A 25,037-nucleotide genomic window follows, 5' to 3' on the forward strand; every position below is an offset into this window, starting at 1 on the left:
GTTACCTTGCTGGGATTGGAGCTGCAACAAGTGAACTTCAGCCAAAACAAAAGCCAAGGATCTTTATGTGTCAAGTTCATCATCTCATATTGATCAGAGGATGCATGGGTGAAGCAAAGACCCATGTGACAGGTCTGAGGGTCACAGTGGTTAAATATCTATATTTCACAGTCAGTCTGTGACACAGACATTTGTCGGACTGTCATTACCTGAGTGTCACCCTCAGGCTGTAACCTGACCGGTGCTGCACACCTCCTGCTCTGCGGCACGAAACCAAAGCCCATCCCTGCCCTGAACTGCAGCCAGGGCCTGGCAGGGCTCAGCAAGCAAGGCTGGGGCAGCAGCAGCAGTGAGAAACCAGTGGGATGGAAATGGGGAGAGGGAGGTCAGAGCCAAGCCCAGCTTGGAGCAGGAACGTGTTCAGCTGCCTCTCAACCAAATGTGGTTTTTTATTGACTCATAGGAGGGACTCTTCTGGGCTCCATGCTACACATTTTTAATGTGCAGATGCCCCCCTCTTCTGTGGAGACTCTGGCTGCCCTGGCTGGAGAGGATTTATTCTGGCAATCACATGTATTTTCATCTCAGAAATGGAGGCATTTAATTAAGAAAAAGCATGCATCATGACCTTACAGGGACACCATGATCAATGGGTTTAGCACTCTTTCATCCTTCCTGTCCCTCTATTATTAAATAAATACATTTATTATGTCTTTTTGCCTCAAAAAACCAAGAATCTTCCTTCCTCCTGAAGAAATAAAATGCAAGAAATAAACTTTTGTGGTCATGGACTGTCTTTGGTTATTGGTACTGAGCACAGTCTCCTGCCAAGCATCAAACAAACACCACAGATAGTGGAATTTCTCACACAGGTAAAACATTCCATATATCCCTGGTAAAGAAAGCCGAATTATTTTGCTACTGGAATCACTAACAGAGGGCCAACTTTGGTTGTACTGACCTCCTCCATTTTCATACAGCAGATGAAAGGTCTGAAATAAAAAAAACCCTGAGGATGAACAGGAAATATTTCTGCCTCAAGTCTAGTAAAATTTCAATATCAATGTAAAGTTCAATAGTAGACCCTGGCCTTTTCTAAGAGCAGCGTTTTATATTATCACCATAAGAAAAGAGAAAAGAAGAAAAGACAGCTCCAAAAGGATGCCCAAGATTTGCCCAATATTGACACTTGTGGACACTTGTGGTCAAATAGCACTCTTGGGACACAGGTGGAAGAAGTGTAGGATAATCTTAAACCTGAAAATATTCCCATTCAGGTTTTTCTCGGAAGGGACATAGGCTGACTCATCTCTCTCTTTTCTCCTCTCCTGCAATAACACCAGTTCTGGTTTTCCTTTGTTTCCTACTCCTGGCAATGTCTCAGCCACATCCCCTAGCTTTGGGCAGAGGTGGGGACTCATCATATCTCAAAAATGCCTGACAACAAATTAATTCTCAAAAAGCATTTATGTATTTTCATATTTGTTTCAGTCTGCTTCAGAATGAAATAGACATTTTTAAAATATATTAGCAGTAGAAATCGTCTTTTCTTCATTTAGAAAAACTTATTTCCCCCCCCCCTCCCCCACCCAGTTGGTTTAGAATTTTATATCTGTGTCCAGGTTTTATGTCTGACAGTAGTTCCCAACATTTTGACTAATATTAAAATGCCAAAAAAAGCAGTTGAAATAGTATTTTGTTTTTATTTTGAAAACTAGTCTGATAGGGACTGGCTGGCACATATAATTTCCTTTACTAGAAAACAGTATCTCCTAGACATGCTGGTAAATACCACAGCTTAACACAATTGCACATGTTGTTAATAATGGCAATGCACAGTGATAGGAAGTGATGCAAAAAATCATAAAAATAAATACAACTCTGAAACAAACTTTGAGAAGTTTTTCAAGTCACAGTTATTTCCCTCATGGGAAATTATGTAAAAATAAATACATTTTTCATACTCAATGTCTATTGTGGTGAGACACTTCCTATTGGATCAGAATGGGGATCCCAGAAGGCAGCTGAGCTTGATGTCCCATAGTGTCAGTCATGGGCTGCCTTTTTCAGGAGCTGCCAAACTCTACCCAGAGCCTGACTGCTCCAGGCCCAGCTGCCTTGGTGACCAGCAATAAGGAAAACTCAGTGGAGCTTTCCAAAAACCATAGCTCAATTTATAACCTTCTTTCTCCTCTCACAGTGCCCTGAGGGTGAGCTTATGGATACAAAACTGCAGTAACGACTGTAGATAAATTCTTCCTGCTCTCTATTCCTATTTTTTTTTTTTTTTCATAAGACAGTACCTGCCTGTCCCTGTCCTCTAGGTATGAAGCTCCAATTCTGAACTAAACTGCCATGGGAGGAAGTTAGTGAATGGAGATATTCCACAATTATGAGCCATCTCCAACTTTCCACACACTCGATGAAAAGAAGTGCTCCTCTTCCTCTCTGTTCCACCCATGTTCACTCTAGGTTAAACCACAGTGTAAAAGATCTCAGGCATCTTTTCCATAGAAACACCTCTGCTTCTTATCTAAGAGCTGTATTTCCCTGCTTCAGCTGGAACAGCTTCACCAACATTATCCGGCAACTGGTTTCCTCCAGGCAACTTTGTATGTCAGCATGAGCTGTGTTTTACTTTCACTCCTGATAACTTCTGTGAAGACCTTAAGACTATAAAAAGCCAACGCTTATCTCCAAGAAACTTAAGACCATGTAACCTGTCCTCTTAAACTACACCTATCATATTTCACGTGCACCCCAGCTCGTGTGGAAACCATGCCTTGCTGGGGAGAAAAGCTGGATCTCATGGGAGCAATCCTGATAACCAGGTCTAGCAGCTAATGCCTGAGGTAATCCATTCCCTCCAATAAAAGTCATATCATGAGCAAGGTTAAACATCATCCAGCTTTGGTTTTGGAACAGAGATTTGATCTTTCCATAAGCAGTGCTGCCCCTCCAAGATGAGCACACAGGATGTTCCCTGTGGGAGGGCCATGCCTGCTGTCAGACTTCTACAAACACAAACACTTATAAACTCTTGGATTAAAACAGCACTTCAACACTGGCATTCATGCCTAGTTAAATGTTTGCAAGGAGCAATAGCTTTGGGGCTGCAAGGCAAAATAATTAAAAACACAAGAGGAGGAGAAAACACTTTCAGCTTCTTGTTATGGAAGCTCCTCATTCTCTGATCACCTCTGCTTCCTTTATCCTCTGAACTTTTTCCAGTTTGCTGTCATTGGTTTTGAACCGATGATCAGATGGGAAAAGACATTATTCTTCCCAATAAAATAAAGGGTTTATATCTAGGAAGATCTGAGTTTCTCAAATACTTGGCTGAGGGAGGGGGGCTGAACCCTTCCCAGCTAAAACCCAGGCCCAGGCAAAACACACCACTTTCCTAATATAGCAACAGAATCTTTCTGATAATCTGAACAGCTACTGCTTTACAAGTGGGGGTGCCCTGAGTGGATGGTGTCTCACAGATAAGCCTGTGCTCCCTGATCTGCAAAGCCAAGATGGAGTAAAAAAGATGTGGGGCTGGCAGAGATCCTCCCTTGGGAACAACTACAACCTCCTCTCCTGGGACTGTCAGAGAAGAAAACGGATGCCCCCATCTTAACACTAGGGCTCACTGTCTGCCCTGGTCCAGGAAGGGGAAATAGCAGCACAATTGCAAAAATAAACCCCTGGGAAAAAGCTGTTCAGTCCTCTGAGCTCAGAGAGGTTGGAAAATAATTTATTGTCAAAATACAAGTAGGGCAGTAATTCCAACTTCATAAAATACAGAGAGGAACACCCTGAAAGGAAAGGCTAGAGACTTTCCCTCTTCACCATGTCTGCAGACCTGGATCCCCTACCAGACACTGCCCACTGGGTCTCTCAGAGTGTCTCTAATTACTCTTCTTCCTGTTTCTGATTGGAGGAATATCTGGGCCATTGCCATCATAAAATAGAATCATACAATTGCTTAGTTCTGAAAAGACCTCCAAGATCAGCAAATCCAACTGTTTACTCAGCACTGCCAACTCCATCACTAAACCATGTCCCTAAATGCCACATCTGCACATCTATTAAACAACTATGGAGATGGTGACTCCACCAACGCCATAGGCACACTGTTCCAATGCTTGACAACCTTTTCTGTGAAGAAATTTTTCCTAGTAGCCAATCTAAACTTCCCCTGGTGTATCAAGGCTGTTTCTTCTTGTCCTGTTGCTTACCTGGGAGAAGAGACTAATCCCCACCTTACTACAGCTTCCTTTCAGATAGTTTTAGAAAACAATAAGATCTCCCCTGAGCTTCCTTTTCTCCAGGTTAAACATCCCCCAGCTCCCCCAGCAGCTCTTTATAAAACTTGTGCTGTAGACCCTTCACAAGCTTTTCCCTTCTCTGGACACACTCCAGCATCTCAAAGTCTTTTTGGAGAGGCCCAAAACTGAACTCAGAATTTGAGATGCAGCAGTACATTTCATCATCCAAAGACTGCATCAGACCTTTGCACTGTGCATTGCTCATCCACTCACACCCACAAAGGATTCCTGTATAAAAAAAACACCAAAACCCAACTTCCCCAAGGCAGTCATGTCACAACAGCACACAAACTCTGTAGCTGGTCCTGTTGTAGATATGCCCCCATTCAGTGGCACCCACTCCACAGCACTCCTACAAGGCAGTATGAGCAGGAAAAGGGTCCCCAAAGGGTTTCCAAACAGGAGCTCAAGGACTTGCACGTGTGCTGTATTTACATTCCTTTGCTCCCATGACAATGGCATTACCATACCACACTCACCTTTCAATTTCTTCTTTCCAAATTTTAATCCAAATAGAGACATCCCAAAATTTTATTTTAGTCCAACTCCATGGAACTTCTGCAAGAGAAAAGAGAAGGCAATTCACAACATGTACAGCAGCACATACATGGTAATTCAATGCCAAATAAATGAGGGAAACAAATTCCTAAGCACTGCAGCCAACAGCACAGTTTATCATCTAGAATGCATTAAAATACAAAACAGTCTTAGGTTTTCAGGTTGCAGTGCATCAGTGGGCTACCTTACCTTGGACATGCTGATCAATTCATCTCCTGACATGGCACAAAGAAGGGGCCAGTGGAAGAGAGACTGAAAAGGACATTCCCACAACATTGGTGCTATATGAAAATGAGAAACACACCCCCAGAGTTGTACTTAAGGTACAGAGGAACTGCGTGTCTACCCAGAGCAAGACCAGCCTCCTTGAGGAGGAGGAAGCAGCGGGAAGCACTGGTTTCCTGTAAATCCGCCTCTGCTCAACACGTGCTGGCTCACACGGCTGTCCACTGCTGGTCATCCTGCATGGGCAGACTAGAATAAAATTTCTCCCCCACTGGCTGCAAAATACCTGGTCCAGAAGCTAAGTCCAGGCACCAGAAACGCATTTAAGGCCCTGAATATATCCTGATAGGCAGAGGAATTGAGCATTAAAAAAAAAATCACATCAAAACTGGCCGGTAGTGAAATTTTCAGTGTCCCAATCATGAGACAAGTTTATTTAAAGGCTTTGAAGGTGATGTTGGTGCTGACAGCCTAGAGGATCTGTGAACGTGAGAAAAGCTGGCATTGCTCTGTGACCAGGAGCCTGAATCAACAGGAACACTATACCAGTTGTTTAATTGGTCAGTGAGACAAGCTGAGACATTTGAGTCACAGTCTATCTAGAACAAGTCTTCTAGGTGACAGAATGTCATTTTTGCACTTTATCCTATACTATCTGTGCAGAGCAAGGATGCCTAAGGAGACAGGAATAGCAAATATGTCATATTTTGGAAACACACTTTGTGAATACAGCCTGTGCTACAACCCAAATGCAATCCTGATACAACATCACCAGTGAAAGCTTGGGTTTCATGTCTTTGCAGAAAATAAATGTAAACTTTAAGGAAAACTCTACAATCCTTGGATATGTCAAACTTCTGCTCCAGATGCTCCAGCAAAGCTGTATTTAGTAGCTGCAGTTGCATGAATCTGAATTCAATGAGGGCTTTGGGAGCCTCTCTGTGCCCACTCTACTACTTTCTCTATTCACTCAACCAATTGTTTCTGCTCATCACAACAAATGCTTTGGTACCACATCTCTCCAGAATTTCTCTGCCCATGAAAGTCAAACCACCTGAAGTTAAAATATGCAATGTTATAACCTAAAGCTTTCTTGACCCTGCTCACCAACTCCACCCCTGACCTCAGTCTATCACTTTCGACATATTTCTTCCATGTTTTAGAATTACTATTATGTCTTACAAAACCCTATTAACTAGGACAGAGAGCTCCCCATAAGATGGTGGGAAGAGTGAGACACACTCCCTACACACATAGAGATAAAGACCTCAGATTTCCTAAAGCACCAGGAACCATAGGTCTGATAATCACTAATCTGGTAATCCTGGCAGCACAAGGATGCAAAAGGTTGACTGGTTGTAATCAGAATATTGATGATTATATGATCCATATGAACTCTGGATGTGCTGTATTTGCAAAACATTTTAGAAAAACAGAAGTCACTGTTCACTGTCAGCACAAAGATGCAAAAGGTTAACTGGTTTAAATAATCATATTGATGATTACATGACCCACATGAACCCTGGATCTTCCTGTATTTTCCAAACATTTTAGAAAAACAATCCCCAGCTACCAAACCTCTCCCAGCTGTGTACTTAATTGACAAGGCATGTAATTTCAGCAGAGGGTGAAAAAAAGATGTTTATATTTTGGGGGGAGCAGAGAAGAGAAGGTGGTTATAAGCTTTCTTTCAGTATTAATAACATGAAACAAAAAATAGACATTCACATCTTCCAAACAAAAACCTGAAACTTCCTTCAGCTCTGACACATGGCTTTTGTTAATTACTGTGATTCTTTGAACTCTGGTTTCTGGTGGGACTGCAGCATGACAAGAAGACTGAAACAATGCAGTGTTTTTATATGGAAAACATATAAAAAGCTTTTCACACATTAAACATGGATTTTTCAGTGCATTAAATCAGGATTGCACACATTGAGCTCAGCAGTAAATTTAAGTTACCATCCTCACCAGCACAAATACCCTTATAGGCTTTCAATTCCCACAAAAATTTGCCTTTAGGGGATGGGACATTTAGACATGGGGGATAACTTTGCCACATCCATTTGTACCAATTACCTCTCCAGTACATCATTTCCACCACACTTGGCATACCTGCTCACTTAGTTAAATCTCAGGAGTTATGTATGAATCCTTCCCAAGCTGACCTGATCCTCTAGGCAAAACTCAGTTCCTGACTTGCCCAAACCACAGTGCAATTTAAAAATGTGTCAGTATTCAGTGGGCACACAAATGATGGCATTAAGAGCTGGACACACCCGTATTGCATTGAGGTGTACCCTTTATTTTTTTAGTATTGCAAATATCTTCCTTTACTGCTTTGTTATTGACACACTTAAGCCCCATAGTTCTTTACAGAGGAAAGCCACTCTCACAAGGGCTGCAACTTCTGTGCGAGGCTGCCTGCTCACACCCTCTCTGTGACAATACACTGTCACACTTCCAGGTGTCAGTTTTCAGTCTGAGAGTTCATTGACCACCAGCTGGCAGTGTAGAAATAAACACAAGCAAGTGATGGTGAAGTTGTCCCCTTTGGTGGAGCAACAGGTAGTGCTCCCATTTTCTCATTTATCACAGCTTGTGCAGACAGATGTGTTCTCCTGGCTTACCTTAGCTCTTCCTGCCTTTCAGCCCCACACCTTTTTTCTTGGGTTACTTTAGACTCCCAATTCTACCTGTGTGGTCCAACATCTTTGCACCTGTATGTATGAACAACCTCCCTCAGGATATTTTTCCCCCACAGATTTCATGTGTAATCAAAATTCATGCCCCTGTTCAGTTTTCTTTATTTTCCTATTTTTTTTAAATTTGAGATTCAGTTTCCCTTCCAAATTTGCAATGATGGGTCATCAGCCTCCTCCACTCACATCTATTTTTAATTACAGTTTTAATTCTCTTTATGCTTTCCAGGGAAAAAAATATTGGGAAAAATTATCTCATAATTGATTTGTTGTGTGGCATTAAGTACTTCTCAAATGTTGGTAGGACCATCTCATAGCCTCCTTTTCCTGAATTAATTAAAAACCCATAAACACACAAAAAACATTCTATAGTCAGAAAAAAGGCAATTTCCTGTTTGTGTTAATTTTCCCTGGTACCAGCTCTGGTGAGGCAAACTGAAGTGCTGCTTTAGTCTCCTCTAGTTGCTTTCCAAAGTCTGTTTCGGACCTTCTGGACTCTTTGTTGTTGTTGTTTCCACTTGATTATTTTTCGATTTTCTTCATTTCTTTTTGCCCAGGTACTCTGCACTGTTCAATAATCAACAGAGGCTCAGAGTATTTGAGCACTCATGCAGGTCCACCTCCTCAGCTTAACAGTACATATGGTACTTCCCTAGATTTTCAGGACCTATAGAGAAATTATTTAAAATTCAAATTCCCAGTTCTTCATCTACAGGGAACTAGGGATATAAGCTACAAATAAATTATCCCCTCTCACCATAAAACACTTTTATACCTACAGGGCTCTATGAACTGTCTCTCCGTTGCTTATGCGTCTGCAAAGACAATCCACCTGATTTATGGCTACTGACAGTTTGATCAAGGGCTCTGGGTATTTCAATATCCATAATAAGAAGTTGCTTTGACAGGTCTTGAAGAGGGAAATTATGTTTGCTCACAAACCAAAATCTGCCTTATTTAAGAGAGACAGAAGTGAGGTGGGTCAAGGCAATCCCAAATACAGGGTGGGCAGAGAATGGTTTGAAAGCAGACCAGAGGAGAAAGAGCTTGAGGGAGCTGGTGGATGAGAAGCTCAACATGAGCTGGCTACATGCACTCAGCCCAGCCAAACATATCCTGGGCTGCATCCAGAGCCCCGTGGGCAGCAGGGGAGGGAGGGGATTCTGCACCTCTGCTCTGCTCTGCTCTGCTCTGCTCTGCTCTGCTCTGCTCTGCTCTGCTCTGCTCTGGTGAGACCCACCTGGAGCTCAGAATCCAGCTCTGGGGTCCCAGCACAGGAGGGACAGGGCCCTGTTGAAGAAGGTCCAGAGGATGCCACCAAGATGATTAGAGGGCTGGAGCACCTCTGCTGTGAAGTCAGGCTGAGAGAGTGGGAGTTGTTTAGCCTGGAGAAGGGAAGGCTTTGGTGAGATCTCAGAGCAAATTTCAGTGCTTAGGCTACAAGAGAGCTTGAGAGGTACTTTTGACAAGGCATGTAATGCCAGGACAAGGGTGAATGGCTTCAAACTGAAAGAGAGTAGGCTTATAATAGATATTATAGGAATAAATTACTTACTGTGAGGCATGGCTACCCAGAGAAGCTGTGGGTGCCCCATCCCTGTAAATGCTCAAGGCTAGGCTGGATGGGGCTCTGAGCAACCCAATCTAGTGAAAGGTGTCCCTGCCCATGGCAGGGGAGTTGGAACAAGATGATATTCAAGATCTCCTCCAACGCAAACCATTCCACAATTCAATGGTTTGGCTTGAGAACACAACTGCAAACTTTCTCCTGAATAAGGGGTAAGTTGCAATGAGCTACAACATGTGGACTTTGCAAAGGATCACTGAGGGCTGTATTCCAAACTGGAGGAGGAGGGAAGCATTTTCCCGCCACCACAGCCCTTGAGTGGCAATATGAGAAAAGACATGGCACAACCTGGATGAATGCAGAGCAGATGTTGTGGATGGAAAACACATCTTGTTTCTTGGCCCTGTTTCTCTGGACAAAGATACATGATACATCAGATTCAATGATAAATATGAATTAGAATATACTTGGTGCCTCTGCTCCTATCACTTCATTCCCAAACTCTGTGAAATGATCCATGTTAAATACAATAATTTTTGGAAGGGTTATTTTAATCTAGATCATGGGGTGTAGTTCAGTACAGACTGAAATTCCTGTCCAAGCAGTGATCATATCAGATCTGAGGGGGCAGTGAATTGTGCTGTAGTACAAGAAGCAAGCACCCAGAAATGAGAGGAATTAGTCAGAAGAACAAGATTTCTCCAGTCAGTTTTGCCACCAAATATCCTGTGGTATGTATACACTCAAAAAAGTTTAAACAATCCTGTGCAGGTACAAGTTCAGAAGCATATCATGCTCATATCACTCACCTTTTCAGGTCAGGTCAGGTTTTGCACAAAAGTTTGGGGTTTTTAAAATTTGTGTTTAGAGGATGTAATGATCACAAATACTCACTGATCTTACCCACTATTATTTTTCAGACTTAAGTACTAAATATCCAACCAATAACTCAACATATGAGAAAATAGATCCCAAGCACTGAGCATCATGACAAAAAAGGGTGAAAACTTCTTGTTTTCACTGCTTATTGCTCTTGCTGGAGTAATAATGTTAAACACAAGATCTCCGTCCCTAAATTTTGAATATGTATTACTTTACACATGGATTTGGAGGCACATCTGAGAAAATACTAAGGATTTAAAATACATCAGGTTCTCAATCTCCCTGTTTCATCCAGGTTTTTCCTGCCACATGTCATATGCTGGAGCTGGACAGTCACATTCACACACAGGTATTGCAAAAGAAGGACGTCACAGTGCAGTGTTTGCCAAGGCTCTGGTAAGAGCAGTGTAAAGACCTGGCACACCTGGCACAAACTGACCTTGCCATGTGCCACAAAAATTGTTTGCCACGGGGCCCCTTTGAACTACAGCTACACTAACTGTTTCAGTCAAATTTGTCAAATTTTGATTCCAAAGAGAACCATGCATTTGATTTTCCCTACCAAAAGCAGACACAAAAATTTCAGCCATTAGAAGTAATTAGTAGTAATCATCTTTCAGCACTGAAATACGTTACTATTTGCATTTCTCCACCCCTCCTTACATCCTCTTGTGTTTGAATACCTCAAGAGCAAAACAGGGAATAGCATGTGTTGTACCACTCCCTGCTTTGCAAACATAGAAAGTGAGCTGCAGAGTGGACAACCAAAATGTGTATTTTGAATCCCAAAACTACTCTTTTTCAGGATTGAAATCAGATTTGGCCGAATTAACAACTGGAATAAGTTTAGGGCACTGTAAGTGGTCACTCCTGGTATCAAGGTTTAGAAAAGTAGCGTAGCCTCTGGTTTAAATCTACTGATTTGGTGCAAAGAGTTTGAAAGTATCCCTGAAACCGCCCTGCTTTTTCCATACCTGAAGAGGCATCCCGGATGAGGTGAGCCAGCCCTACAGCTATTTTCTGGTGCCATTCCAATCTATATATACAGAAACCCATGAAATTCTGCGTTCCCACCCCTACACTCCAATGTGCCAATGCAATTAGCTGTAATTGCTGGGAAACAGGCTCACTCTGTTATCTGCCACGTCTTAAAGTAATGATCCAACATCCTCCATCTGTCTTCATTAAAACACTCTTTAAACTGACACCAGGATGGTAGTCAAAAAACTGCATTCAGTTCCTCTGGGTAAGTTAGTTGCGACGACGCTCAAGTTACGGATCAACAGCTGTGGCGGAGCGGGTTCCCAAAGAGAAACGCAGTCTGATCCTTCTGAAACAAACAATAGCAGCTTCCCCGGGCGGCTGCTGCTGCTCCTGCTGCCGCTTGGAATCATACACAGCTCAGCTCACTCCACCCAGACGTCTCTCAGCTCACTCGTAGGAAAAGCTCAACCCCGAGCGCTTTGATTAAGCTTCGCAAAACTCTCGGGTTTGAAAAAAAACCCCCACAAGTTTCTGCCTCACCCCCCCCCCCCCCACCAAAAAACAAAACAAAACAAAACAAAACTGTCAGGAAAAACAAGAGAGCGGAAGGAAAGCATTAAATCTTACCCTTGAAGGCTTGTAAAAGTCACAGCAACAAAGTTGCTGCCCTCCATAGCACTCCGGTACACTCCTCTCTTCTCATTTACACGCAGCTTTATCCCCTCCCAAGAGCGACAGCTTCGCTCGCAGTCGCAGAGCCAGGACATTCACCTAAGGACGCAAACCTTATCTGCGCTGTGAAATGGGCATCGCGTGTCCTCTCCGACACCCTTAAAATCCGCCGCTGACTCGCTCTGACATACAATGTCCCGGCAACTAGACTTACTCCAAGTTCCCTACTTCTTACTTCAGTCACTGGGGTTGGCTCTTTGCCAAATTCTTTTTTTTTTTTTTTTTTCCTCTTTTCTTTTTTTATATTCTGCTTCCTGTTGAGAGGGAGAGTGTAGTAGCTCCCTTAAAAATAAAAAACACTTCAGTGCTACAAACTGTGAAAGAGTAAAGCAGAAAAGGACAGCATCTAGGCTTGGGGAACCCCAATTAACTCCAGAGGCAACAGCTGCTCACTTTACCTACCTCCTGTCGACGTGGAAGCTTTCAAAAAGAAAGCAAGCAAGTAAAAGAGTCCAACATATCAAATTGCTTTCAAAAAGGATGAACTTGGGAAAGGATCCATTTCTCAGTAGCAGCCCTCTCCCTGTGTCTGTAACACTGGAATTGATCAGGACTCCTTAAACACAGAGACACAGTCCTACAAGCTGATCCCAAGGCTCCACCTCACCCACTTTCCAAAGTTGTGAGTAGCAAAAACTCTGCAGAGAAAAGCCTCATAGAGCACAATTGCATAACTCAACCACAGAGCTTCCTCCAGCCAGCCAGAGGATTTCTTCGGCGCCCGAATTGCTTGCTCATCCCAAGAGTATGACCTTCCTTTGTCCCAGAGGACACCTGCCTGATCATACTGTGGTCATGGGGACCCTCCTCACCAGAACCCCACAGCACTCTCATGAGCCTTCCAACCTTCCCACCCCATTTTCCCACCTTCAAAAAGCAAAACATGCACTTTTTTTCCCAAGCTGTGGGACCCTTCACAATGTAGTGCCCTCCTATATGCCAGTCTCCTGGCATTTTACCTGCCAGCTGCTCTAATCTCTAGACCAAAACTGGGGCAACTACAACTTTAATCCATGTCTAACTTCCCTATACCTGTGAATTGCATTTATTTTTAAAGTACTATATTCTTTACATAGTCATATTCACAGTAATGTCTGCAATGAGCATCTCCATGTTTTGTGATGACACAAGAAACTTTAACATTTCTATGCGTAATTGTGTTTGGTTTTCTTCCTTCAACTTCAGAATTTTCCTACACGGAAATTCATTAACACTGTTAAAATTAATTTCATGCCTACCCACTTAAACTGGATTAATCAGCTGATTAGTTATAGTAACACAAGAGCCAAGGCTTTGCCAAAAATTATTTTCTACAAAATGAAATCTTCTGTAGTCCAGAGTAAAAGTATGGAGGGCTCTGGAAGCTGCAGTGGTAGTGGTCCACTGCTGGTCATGAAGGCTGAGGAACAGAGTGACAATGAAGAGGACACTCTAGCACCATAAGCAATTTCTGAAAGAACAAGAGTCTGTGCTCTTTGCTGTGACTTCAGGGATATTCCAAGCTACACCAGTTTGAGACAATGCTCACTGAATTGGTTTTCCTAATGCATTCAAACAGCCAATATGAGATGTGGCACATAGAACTGATCTCCTGAAGATACAGGTAATTTTCAGATGATTATGACCTTGACAGCATCTAATTGGGAAGAAATTCCTCCTGCACTAGCCATTTTTCATTTTCTCATCATCCATATCTCATTTCAACAGCAACGGACCAAATATCACATTTTTTCCTGCTAGCAAAAGGATCTGGATTCGTTTTGGTCCTTCTGCATATTTGGTTCTCCAAATGAGGTTCTCCAAACCTCATTCTCTTTCTTCCTCATTCTGGAGTTTTCCTCATTCTTATAATTTTCATCTGATTTTCTTCATGACATTTTAATATGTCGGTTGATTCTACACTACAAGTCATTCTATACTACTACTTTCTTTGCTGCTGTCTTTATATTTGCTTGTTACCACTTTGACCATGGCTGCAGTAATTTCTTCCTTCCTAGAGTTAAGTTTGTCTCCTTCCTTTGACACACAAGTGGAACCAACTGTAAAGCCACCCAGCCTTGGGTCTTATTTAGACTTTAAAATAGCTAAGAGTTTAATAGGCTGATTTATGGTTTTTCTTGGCACTGAAATCCACCTCACATACATTGGCCATGACTTTTTCCCTTAGCTATGCTTTCCTTGTGGACTCCAGTGAACCTGCTCATGCAGGGAAGCTTAACACACATGGAAGCACTCAGAAGAGCAGGAGTGACTCAGGGTTATGAACTCGGTTCTGGGTTCTCTTGTCCTTGTCCTTACTTATACTTTGTTCACTGGATAGCATCTTCCCAATGGCCACGATTTGCATCCTCCTTTGCAGATTTCCAAACATGCCAGGGAGCAGTGCTGCCTGCAGTGGCACTTGTCAAAATTTCAGTTCCTGTATAAAGGGTGTCTGAGTGTCCCCTGAAGCCAGCACAATTTGGGCATAGATTCAGCTGGACAGATGAAACAGGGCAGCAGTCACTTGCCATGATCCATAGTGGTGGGAAGAAGTTAAATCTAGTTTTTCCAGTAAACAAACTGTCTTCTTGGCCAGGCAGCCTCCTCCATACCATACTCCTTCACCTTTGAATCCTCCACTTTCCCAATGCCCACTAGTCAGAGAGGGGTAAATAGGGTGGGATGGATTTAAATTCATGCCATTAAGACCTTATCCACAGACTTCATCTGGGAAAATGACCTCCAGTCCTTCAGCCTCTGCAGCCTTTCAACAGTGATCAAGATGCAAAACTGAAGCCTCACTCACCCCCATTTTGAAGGTGCTCTCAGCCCACTCTCCAGATTAGATTTGGTCTTCCTCCAAACAGCAAAGCTGACAGAGCAGAGAATCATCTCAGGAGCACCCAGAACTCAAACATGTCTGGTGACCTAGCAATGTTTTCAATGTCTTAATGTGCCCTTGAGTAACTGGAGCGAACCAGAGGATTGGAGAGAAACAGGAGAGAAGCACAGGCTGAAGCACAGAAGCAGAGGAGCCTCCCACAATGTAGACTTCAAGCAAATGCCAGTCTTTGAGAGAATCTCTCCCTATGATATGCATTTTTTTAAATTACTGTCATATTGATGCTTTCCCAATGATCCAATATATTTCAAAAGGAGCACTGATGGTTTTTTCTTTCTCTTACTCTCTTATAACTGCAGTCTGCCACTCCTGAACAGCAAGGTTTGAAGCTTGGCCTGCTCTGCCGTGGCTGGTACCTCTCTGCAGATGCACTCTCTGATGAGCCATGCTGGGCTCATCCCCCATGTTCAGAGTCAGATCATCCCACCCACTCAACCTCATCTCCATCTCCCACAACAGCACAAGTGCATTGCCCAGTTCCAAACCATGCCAGTCACTGTTCCAGAAAAGCCTTTCTAAGTGGCACTGGAGGGCTTCCTCACAAACCCCCAAGGGTTAGCCTTAGATGACTAAATCTCCTCCCATAGCCTATACTTCCCTTGTCCCAACTTTCTCCACTAGTCCTGACCAGTGAGGAGCTCGTTGTGTATGGGAGGAATAAGTAGCCCACTTCACTGTGGGGACACCTGAAACATCTGCTGTTATGTGCACCTGCAATGGGTCCAAGGGGTCAGATAGCTTTCCTATGAGAAATTTTTTGTATCTTCTTCTTGTCAAAAGTAGGAGTAGGAAGCAAGACTGAAAGTAAGAAATCAGGACATTATTATCCACACCTTAGATATGAGAGAACTGTTTAAAAAATAGACTGTAAGGAGAACATCCAAGTTGTAAATTGCCATAGTCCAGGAAATACAAGCACAATCATAAGGTGAATGACAAAAGACCAAATATGCTGTATCACACCTGAAGTGCACTGGCAGTGTCCTTGATCCTTGTGTAGGGTGTGGCAGATAAAATTGTCCTACTGGCAGAATGCACACCACAACTCTGCAGAGGAAGAGAAAATTAAATACTACATGTGCCTATCATTACCTGCCTATGGGTGAAAAATTAAATGAGAGAGGAAGGTTATGTCATGAAGTTTTTCTAGGACTGTCCTTGCTTTTTGGGAGCTACTCTGCTCAACACATTTTACCACTCCTCCAAGGAATTCCAAATTAACCCAATCTGAAGGGATGCTCTGGATCCTACCTGTATGCATCCATCTCTCTGGGTATAATCTGAGGTGCAGCTCTAGCACTGCAGGTTTATACAGAAGTATTCCCATACTTCACCAGTTACCCCAGAAGCTGTGAGCTGTCCCAGTACGTACCACACAAAAATGGTCAGAAAATGGCTTCTGTGAGTGTGTGTGGAATAACATGAGTCATACTGATCAGGATACAGTAGTGTGCCACTTATCTTCAGTAGGAAAGGATGTGTGTGGCTAGAGATGCCTTTTCTCCACTAATGCTCCTTGCTCACTATTCCAAGCCCTTAACGAACAATGGCCAGCTAAGGAAAATCATGAGAAATCAAAAAAGGCTCAGACTCTTGTCTTTAAAAAGAAAGTAACACCTTGCTCTGGCAACTACTGATCTCATCTTGCTAGCACCAAACCCTGCAAATGTGATACCATGTAATGTTTTAAAACAGAAATTGAAATAATGTCTCTCAGGTGTTGCCTTTTGCAGCCCTTAGGAGATGGAGCAGAGCCAAAAACATTTTGGTCAATAAAATCCAGGTTCAGATACTCAGATTATACTGAAGAGCAGAAAAATGTGCAGAAGAAAATAAATTCTGCAGAGAACAAAGCCGAAGGCTACCTCATTTCTGAGTTCAGTTTCCACCAGATTTGAGATCTTGTGCTTACAAACTCCCTCCCCACCAAAAATTTCACCACTCTGGTAGGGAAGATGCTGTTGCAAGGAGAGAAGTCTCCTGGGTACTTGAAATATTCTTTGTGATCCTGTGAGAAACTGAGCGATTTGATGGACACATATATTGGTGGGACCTGATGGAGATCCTCTTGTCTCAGTATTACATTCCTGGAATAAAAAGCTGTGTCTCTGCCTTCAGCAAAACGTGGGGATTAATCAGCTGCTGCAGCAAACCCCAGAGGTGTCCACACTGCATTAAACACATATTTCCTAATCATCACCAGTGGAAAAGAGGGGAATCCCAGGAGGATGCTTGGGAGGGCTCGTGAAAAGCTAATCATGGGAATGGGAATAGAAAAAAAATCAATAGCTGAGGGCAAAGCATCAGCCCAGCTCATTAGAGCCTCTGACCAGAGTGCTCTTTGTAACAGGGGTGTTGCACAAGGCCCACGGCTGCTATTGGCAAGGCAGCAGCTGCCATGAACTGTATGCCATGTGTGGTGACACTTCAGATGCTGTCACTTGCCCCCTCCTCAGATACACATCAAAAAACCCAGCTCAAACCATTGAGGAATTAGGATACCCCTCCGTGGGAACACCTAGATTGAGCACACAGAGGAAATCCAACCTACAGTCTTCCACACTTTTCTGCACTAAGTATATGTGGAAAGGATGGGAAGTTCCTGGATCTGCATGGAGTAGATTGCTCCTGCATTCCCTACAGCATCAGCCAAGAGATTTCAGATTTATTTCTATAGGTCCTTCATGGTTTCATTACATATTACTCTAAAGATCATTATTTTATCCATCCCATGAAAGACTTAGTGGTGTTCTGAGGGAATTCGTACAAATAGCATGTCATATCCATTATGCTTATGAGCATTTTAGCCATAATTCCAAATTGAACATATATGTATGCATGTATATGTCCCCTGTCTCTTTTCCAGATTGTGATTATATCTATCCTGCCAGGAAAAACACGGAGGCAGCTTGCTGCCTGCCACAAAAATTACTCCTAGTATGAAATGATATTTTTCATATTTTTTAGTATTATTGACTGAATTACATGTTCAAGGCTTAGCTAGATTAACCTGGTGGAAGATGTTCTGTCCATGGCAGGGGGTTGCAGCTAAGATGATCTTTAAGGTCCCTTCAACCCAAATCATTCTATAATTGTATAATTAGGTCTTTAGTGTATTATTATAGGTTTTGATGGCTAGATCGTGATAAGCTGTCCCATTTCAGAGAGGTCAGAGGGCCTTGCAGATGACCAGCTGATGTTCACTTTAGGGATGTGCAGTAGGACCAGCATTCCACCGAGCCACGATCCCAAAAGGGATCCCATGAGTCTATGCAAATAGGAGTATAATACTGTAGCACTACAATAATTTGTTGTGCTGATGACTGGGACTGAGTTGGTTTCTTGACCTGTCAGAACTCAAGTTCTGTGATTTTTGAGGAGAGAAAGGAAGCCCCTGCCTGGTGGCAAAAGAGCAAGGTCTGGAAAAAAAAATAGCTATCATATAAAACAAGGCCCAGGGAGCCTAACGTATTGACAAGAGAGAACTTGGCTCCTCACTGGAACATCAAACTTTAGGTAATTAGCAAAGGATCTAAAATGTCTGTCCTAATACAATATGACATAAATAAGCAGAAAACAATTTATTTCCCTTGATATTTCCCCAACAAAACTGCAAACTGTTTAAATCAACAGTTTGCACTTCAATTGCTGTACCACCTTAGCAGTAAACATGCCATATATATCCACAGCTTTCCCAGCAAGGTCACAGCATATGCCAGATCCCAGCATTGCCAGCCTTTGCTTTTATTGAGTGCAAGTTTAATTTATGCTTTATTATTCCTGCATCTGTCCTCCAGGTATTTAGCAGAAGTGCATACTCCTTTGCACTTGCTTGGCTGACAGCAAAGACATGTATTATTCCCATCTCCATTCATATGGACAGTCAGCCTTTAGGCAATGAATTCCTGTTAACTGGGATAGAAGTTGTGCATGTGAATTCATCTGCAGCCTTATGAAGGAAAGGAACAACCTGATGGGTGCCTAGGGTCTTCAGGATGTGATGGCAGAGTTAAGGAGGACATGCTCTTCACCCAGCAGTTCAGGAGAACCTGAAGAAAACAGCAGCAGCTAAGCCAGTGAGGAATGTGCAGTGCACACAGCCACAAGGATGTTGGGTGTCTAACTCATTGGAGGTTAATCACTGCCATTTCTCCTGTTGGGATATGATGCAGTATCACAGAAGATCCCTTTAAAAACAAGGAGATATATGAAAAGGGAGGTAGGTATTTAAACGTCCTATTCCCAGTGTTACCATTTGTCATACCATTTCTGATTTTCATGTGCTGCTTAAAGGTTAAATATGCTGTGGGCCCATAAGAAGAGACAGCATTTTCTGCTTCTGATAGAGTGATCAAGCTTTTGTTAATGTATCTGCAGAAGGCAATGACACACAGCCTCAAGCTGGTTATCAGCTAATGAAGATACGCAACAACAAAAAAGTAATCAAAAACTCTGGGACTACAGAGGATGAAGTAAGGTTTCAGCAGTACTGTGCAGCACCAAATGCCTAGTCAAGAGAAATAAAGAAAGCAGTTTTCTTAATAAGGAAGTAAAAAAACCCCACAAAACCCATGGCCCTTTATCTTGGTGTGGCACTGAAGCATAAAAGATCAACCATTTTTGGTCCCTCCTCCCCACAATGAGATAGATAATCTTTAGATAATCACAGGATATCCCAGCTTAAAAGAATAGAAAGAGGTGGATACTGCACAGGGATTAGTGGTGCAGACAATGAAAATTGTGCTCTTAAGCAAAATTTCCAGGGTGTGTTTTGTTATTTTAGGTTCTTTTTGTGTTGTGTTCCATTATTTCCAGGTCTGCATTTTTAACTTTTTTAGCAGCCTTTTAACACATAAAGGGAACCTACAAGAACGCTGGAGAGGGATTTTTGACAAAATCATTGATATCAGTGATAGGAAAAGTGGGAATGGTTTTATGTTGAAAGAGAGTAGGTTTAGATTAGATATTACGAAGAATTATTACTGTGAGGGTATTAAGACACTGGCACAGGTTGCCCTGAGAAGCTATGGATGTTCCATCCCTGCAAGTGTTCAAAGCCAGGCTGGATGAGACTGTGAACAAGCTGGTCTGATGGAAGGCATGCCTGCTCATGGTAGGGGGCCTGGTAATACATTATTTTACTGTCTCTTCCAGTCTAAACAATTCTGTGATTCTGCGATTATAACCTTGAATCTTGGCAAAGACATGTTCCTCATTTCAGATGTGTCACATCTCAAAAGGAGAGCTCTGCAATGCTCTGGCACATTGGGCTGCTGGGATCCCCCATGCCCAGCTGCTCGTGTAACTGCTTTGGCTGGTTTGACAGCAAATATTCACAGGGCTTGATTTAAGCAGAAATGTCTTCTAAGGACTGTTACTATCTGGCCAGATTCCCTGGGTGAAGCCAAGTACTAGAAAACACATGTAATCCCTAAAGACTTTGTAAAGATGGTGTAATTAGATCAGAATAAATGCTTTGTGTCAGTAAATGAAAGTCATAATTTCTCTTAGAAAAGCAAGATTGGATTAGCTCCGGGGATGAGAGTGGTACAGAGATGTAAACAGGTCAGACAGAGGTCTGAGTGTTTCTTTGGATGCCATCTGCATAACAGGTGGTGTCTGCCCAGTCAAGGACTCGAATTTTTTCCTACAATCAGATTGCTGTTTTGGCTGTAGGAGAAAAAAAAACAGCATTAAACACAAAGAGGATAGTCAAAGGCAGTGTCCCAAGTGAGTTTGCAGAGCATATTTGGGAAGAGCATATTTACACTAGTCCAGCAAAAAAATGCTGAGAAAAAATGCTGTTTGTAAACCAAATAAAGAAAAACACATTTGCCTGGCCAGTCGACCTGCAGTACAACTTTGCAGCAAGGGTTGATCAGAAACGAAACTGGTGACAATCCAGAGAACGACAATCTCTGGCAAGCACACAAAGTCAAAGTAGTGTCTGGTGTCCAGCTGTAGCTGGGAAATCTCTAACATGGTGAAGTTGTGCTTCACACAGATATACCTTGAGACTCCCAAAAATGCCTGAGACATGAGGCAACCATGCCAGTGAGGCATGAAATTTAAATAGACCAAAGTGTATATTGCTTCATTAATCAATATCTGATGTAGTGTAAAGTTTTTGGATTAATGATTTCTTGGAAACTTGTTTCAGTCTGCAGCTGATCTTGAAAATGTTCTAAAATTTTTTCAGGTTTTTGGTTTTTGTTTCAAGTCTTTTGCTTGTTAATGAAAAAGAGGCCTCCATGGAGGCTCTTACATCTCATGAAGGGAAAGAGTCAAAGAAAAAAGGAATGCACTTATGGAGCTGTGAAGGCCAGGCAGCAGAGGCAAAATAATTCACTGTAGGAGCATACCAGGATGAAGAGAAACAGCCCTAGAATTATAAATAAATTTAAAGACAAACACAATTGCTTGATGGATATAGCAGTAAGGAGAAGCATTGGAAAACAGTGAATTTAATGTGGGATGTCTGTGTGTTTGCAGGCAGTGGAGCCTGAAGGTTCCTGAAAGGTACCTGCAAGTCTGACATACGCATTGAGAGGCATTAATTGATCTTGCAGCAGGTAGAGCTGGAGAGGAGGTAAATTGAAGTAGTCATGTTTTGTAGTCCCACAAATATATATAAATCAGCATCAGTTTCAGTTTATGCTCACATAACAGTTCCTATAATTCAGCAGCTCAGGAGGAGATGCACTTCGGTTTGGGTGGCTTTGCTGCAGGGGAGCAGCCTTTAGGATACAGTCATCCTAACCAGTGCAAAGACAGAGCCCTTGGAAAAAAACGCTCAGAGGACTTGGCTTGAAGGGTGGAGGGGTCTAGAAGACAAGGCAGAGCCATCCTAATTGGAATGCAAGACATCACTCTCTCCAAAACATGCATAAATTAGGCAAAACCGTTGTTCTGACTTCCCTCACACCTGTACCTTTTGTAAAGCCAAATCTGTACACGTAAGATGGGAAAGTAAACAAAGTCTTGTTTGTTTGAAATGGCAGGTGGTGAATACATTGAGAACATTTTGCAAGACAACAGGAGTATAATTTGCACACTGCAGCTCTTATTGAAGGGCACAGGAAAGCAAGTGGAGGTCTAAATGTTAAACCCGTGGGTAATCCAGATTCTCACTGAAACTGCAACCTGCAGTAGCTGCACATCCCAATAAACTCAGACGCACCAGAACAACGGAGCAGGAAGGAAGTAATGGATGAAAGAGTAACACTGAATCACCTATGGAGGCAGCCAGGGAGCTGCACAGGGCCCTGGAGTGAGTCAGGGGAAGAGAAAAGGAGTTTTGTTCATCTGTGGATCACAGGCCTGTCTGCACGCCTTTCATTGCTCTTTCTTGGAGTATGGCATTGGGTGCACTGGCAAAATCAGAACATTCCACCTTCAAATTGTGAAAATCACATTTAAATATTTAAATATAGATACAGATTAGGTATAGATCTACAGAGAGTAGAACTCACCTCTGACTTTTCCTGCTGCATGAGTCTCAGGTACTCAGGTAGATTTTCCTCCTTGCTCTAACACCACTTTACACATGCAAGAACCTAATCTGCTCCTCCTGCAACCAGTGCTGAGCACATGCAAACATTTATAGGTCCCAGACCAGACCCATGAATGTAAGGGGCTTGACAGCTACCCAGACTAAACACTGCCAATCTAACTGTATGGAAGGTGAGTCCAGAATGTCCCTCTAATACAGACAGCCGTTGCCTGGTCATAACCCAGGGATTTGTCTTCTCTGACAGAGACACACTATTCCCAGGGAAACTGTGAGCATTATTTCCTGGCTGATTTGAAGAGAGCTATACTGTCACCAAACAGCATTATTTACTGTGATACCAGCAAATTAGCCTACATCCTTGTTTCCTTACTTCCAAAGATTTTTGTTTTGCTTAAACCTGTGGCAGTGACTTTCAGTAATGCAAAACTCTGTGTAGGTCATGAATAAGCTAACACCTAGAACCAAAGCTAAAGTGCAGTAAGTCACACATTTGACTAAACAGAGATCCACAGGGAGGTTTTATCACTAAGAAAAATAAGCCATCCACTGAAAAGGAAGTAAACAGTTATTCAAAGCAGTGAATTGCAGTGTTACCATCCTCTGATGCTTTCCAACCAAGCTAAAGCAGAGAAATAAAGAGTGCCTCTTATCACCAGTAATATGGCCTTAATATTTGCTTCAATACTGTTTTTGAAGTAATTTAATATTTGCAGAGTTAGGTATCACTGCATGTTTGCTTTAGCTAAAACAAAAATGTTCCTTCCCCCATGGCCTCATTTAGCAAGATCTCCTTCTGACTTTCATGGTACCTTTTTCATTAGTGTCAGGATACCTGAATAATCATGGGCAGAGAGAGAAGAGCCATGCTTTGTGGTGAAAATCCTCCTCCAATACATGCTAAAGTGTCTTACTCCTGTGATGAGAGTCAAAAAAGTGCCAGATGTGAGGAAACATCAGAGGACTTAGTATATCAGATGAGCGAGGATCTGGGGGAGAAGAGGTGATTTTTCTCCGTCGTACAGAAGATATTTTGGATGTGTTTCCTCTAGGAAAAACTTCACCAAGTCTTTGGGCATCCATGAGCTGCCTTTGCAGTGTGATAACTGTGTTAGGAAAAAACTGTCCAGGAGAAACCTAACGCTGTGATTTCTATATAAGGGTCTTAAACCCGTGGTGCAAATGCTTCATCCCAGTGTCATACCCTCCGGTTTTAAAGGCAGTGACACAGTTTATCACTTAGCACAGACAGGCCAGAAAACAATTTGCTAATTGGCCCATCTACCAGTTTGAGAGAGAGCACATCTCCTCCAGAGACAGTCAGTTCCAATGCGAACCCTTTCATGAGATGGAGGCCTGTGTTTCATATCTTTATTGTTAAATTAAAATGCAATTGTCAATAATGATGATAGGGACAACTCGGAGCACCTTTCACAGACAAGTAGAAGCCCAGCTCTCCTTTCATAAATTTACAGAGAAAGAGAAAAGGGGCCTGGATCCAAAAGCCGGTAAAATGAGTGTGTGCTTTCCCACCGACTTTGGAGAGGTTCACCGCAGCCACACTGCAGTGGTCCCAGCTTGTGCTAGCTTTGAGTGTTGCTGACACACTGGGGCTGGCACTACAAACAGAAAACTTTGACACCAGGCTCATTATTGATAAGGAGCATTCACAGATGGAGTAATAATCCAGTATGCAAAAGAAAGGAAAAAGGAAAAAAAAATCTGAAATCTGGATTTCTGTGCAGGCTTTTACGTTTTTCTCTTAGGAGAAGAAATAAAGAAATTGTCCTACCTGGTTGTTCTGTGTCTTGTGCTCAACCTGGAGCTGTTTGTCACAACGAACAGAAGGGATTGTTTTCAGCACCATGCAAAGAGCTGCAGTTTATTTTAAACCCCGTGGACGGTTCCCTCGCCAAGCACTCCAGGCTTCTTCCCAGCTGGAAGGTAAGGTTGGTGAGGGAACACCACACTTTCCAGCATCCAAACCCGTGCAGGGGCACGCTGAACGTGAGCAGTTACAGGATGTCTCGGTGTGTTCCTTGTCCCAGATAAGAACTGCGAGGGGAAAGGCAAAGTTCCCGAGGCTGTGGGTGGAACGTGGCACTGTGTAGCACTGAGTAAATAAAAACCAAGTGATCGTTGGACTGGGGTGTGACACCAGGTATTACAAAGGTTCATATACCATAGGCAGGACTCTGGATTTCATTTAAGAGAAATGCAGTCTAAAACCCCGGTGGAGCACCCTGCCTGCAGCTAAAGCAACAGCGAGACCTTGAGCTCAACATTTGGCAGTCAGCAGATTCGTCTACTTGGACAGCACTCGGAGAATTTCAATCACAAAATATATTCTTTCTTACAGGTCAGACATTTCACTGCCTCCCATAAGGACCTATAAAATGCATGGAACTTCTGTGGGATAGTTGCTTGTTTGGAGAGTTTATGGTGCCAAGTACTACAGGATCCTGATTCATGTTTCTGGATTCCATGGTTATGAGAAAAAAACACGTAGGTTCAGCTTTTGGCACTTTTTTTTTTTTTTTTTTGTTTCAATGCCTTCTTCAGACTAAATAAAACATTTAGAAAGATAAATCTGAGACAGAGAAGAAACAGAACTGATCTAAAAAAACCACCAAGGTGATAGGGTGTAATATGAAAACTTGAAATAAAATTAAATTGT

The 25,037-nt window shown here is 42.6% G+C and overlaps 1 protein-coding gene across 5 annotated transcripts in view; it reads right to left on the reverse strand.

Moving 5' to 3' along the window:
• The window catches only part of LOC310922361 (phospholipid-transporting ATPase ID-like), an 85,086-nt gene extending 60,865 nt beyond the window's left edge, over window positions 1–24,221 (reverse strand). For 2 of the 5 annotated variants that reach the window (XM_083882847.1, XM_083882843.1), the window contains exons 1-2: window positions 11,862–12,140; window positions 4,796–4,874 (exon numbers count right to left, since the gene is read on the reverse strand). In XM_083882847.1, coding sequence (XP_083738973.1) covers window positions 4,796–4,838 — 43 coding nt within the window. In that variant the 5' untranslated portion in view covers window positions 4,839–4,874; window positions 11,862–12,140. Of the gene's footprint in view, window positions 1–4,795; window positions 4,875–5,063; window positions 5,179–11,861; window positions 12,141–12,368; window positions 12,547–24,152 lie in introns of those variants that run through there. The other 3 variants (XM_083882846.1, XM_083882845.1, XM_083882844.1) reach the window with 3 other exon arrangements.
• Window positions 24,222–25,037: the final 816 nt, after the last annotated feature.

Source organism: Zosterops lateralis, assembly GCF_965231275.1.
Source record: "Zosterops lateralis genome assembly, chromosome: Z".
Lineage (NCBI taxonomy): Eukaryota > Metazoa > Chordata > Aves > Passeriformes > Zosteropidae > Zosterops > Zosterops lateralis.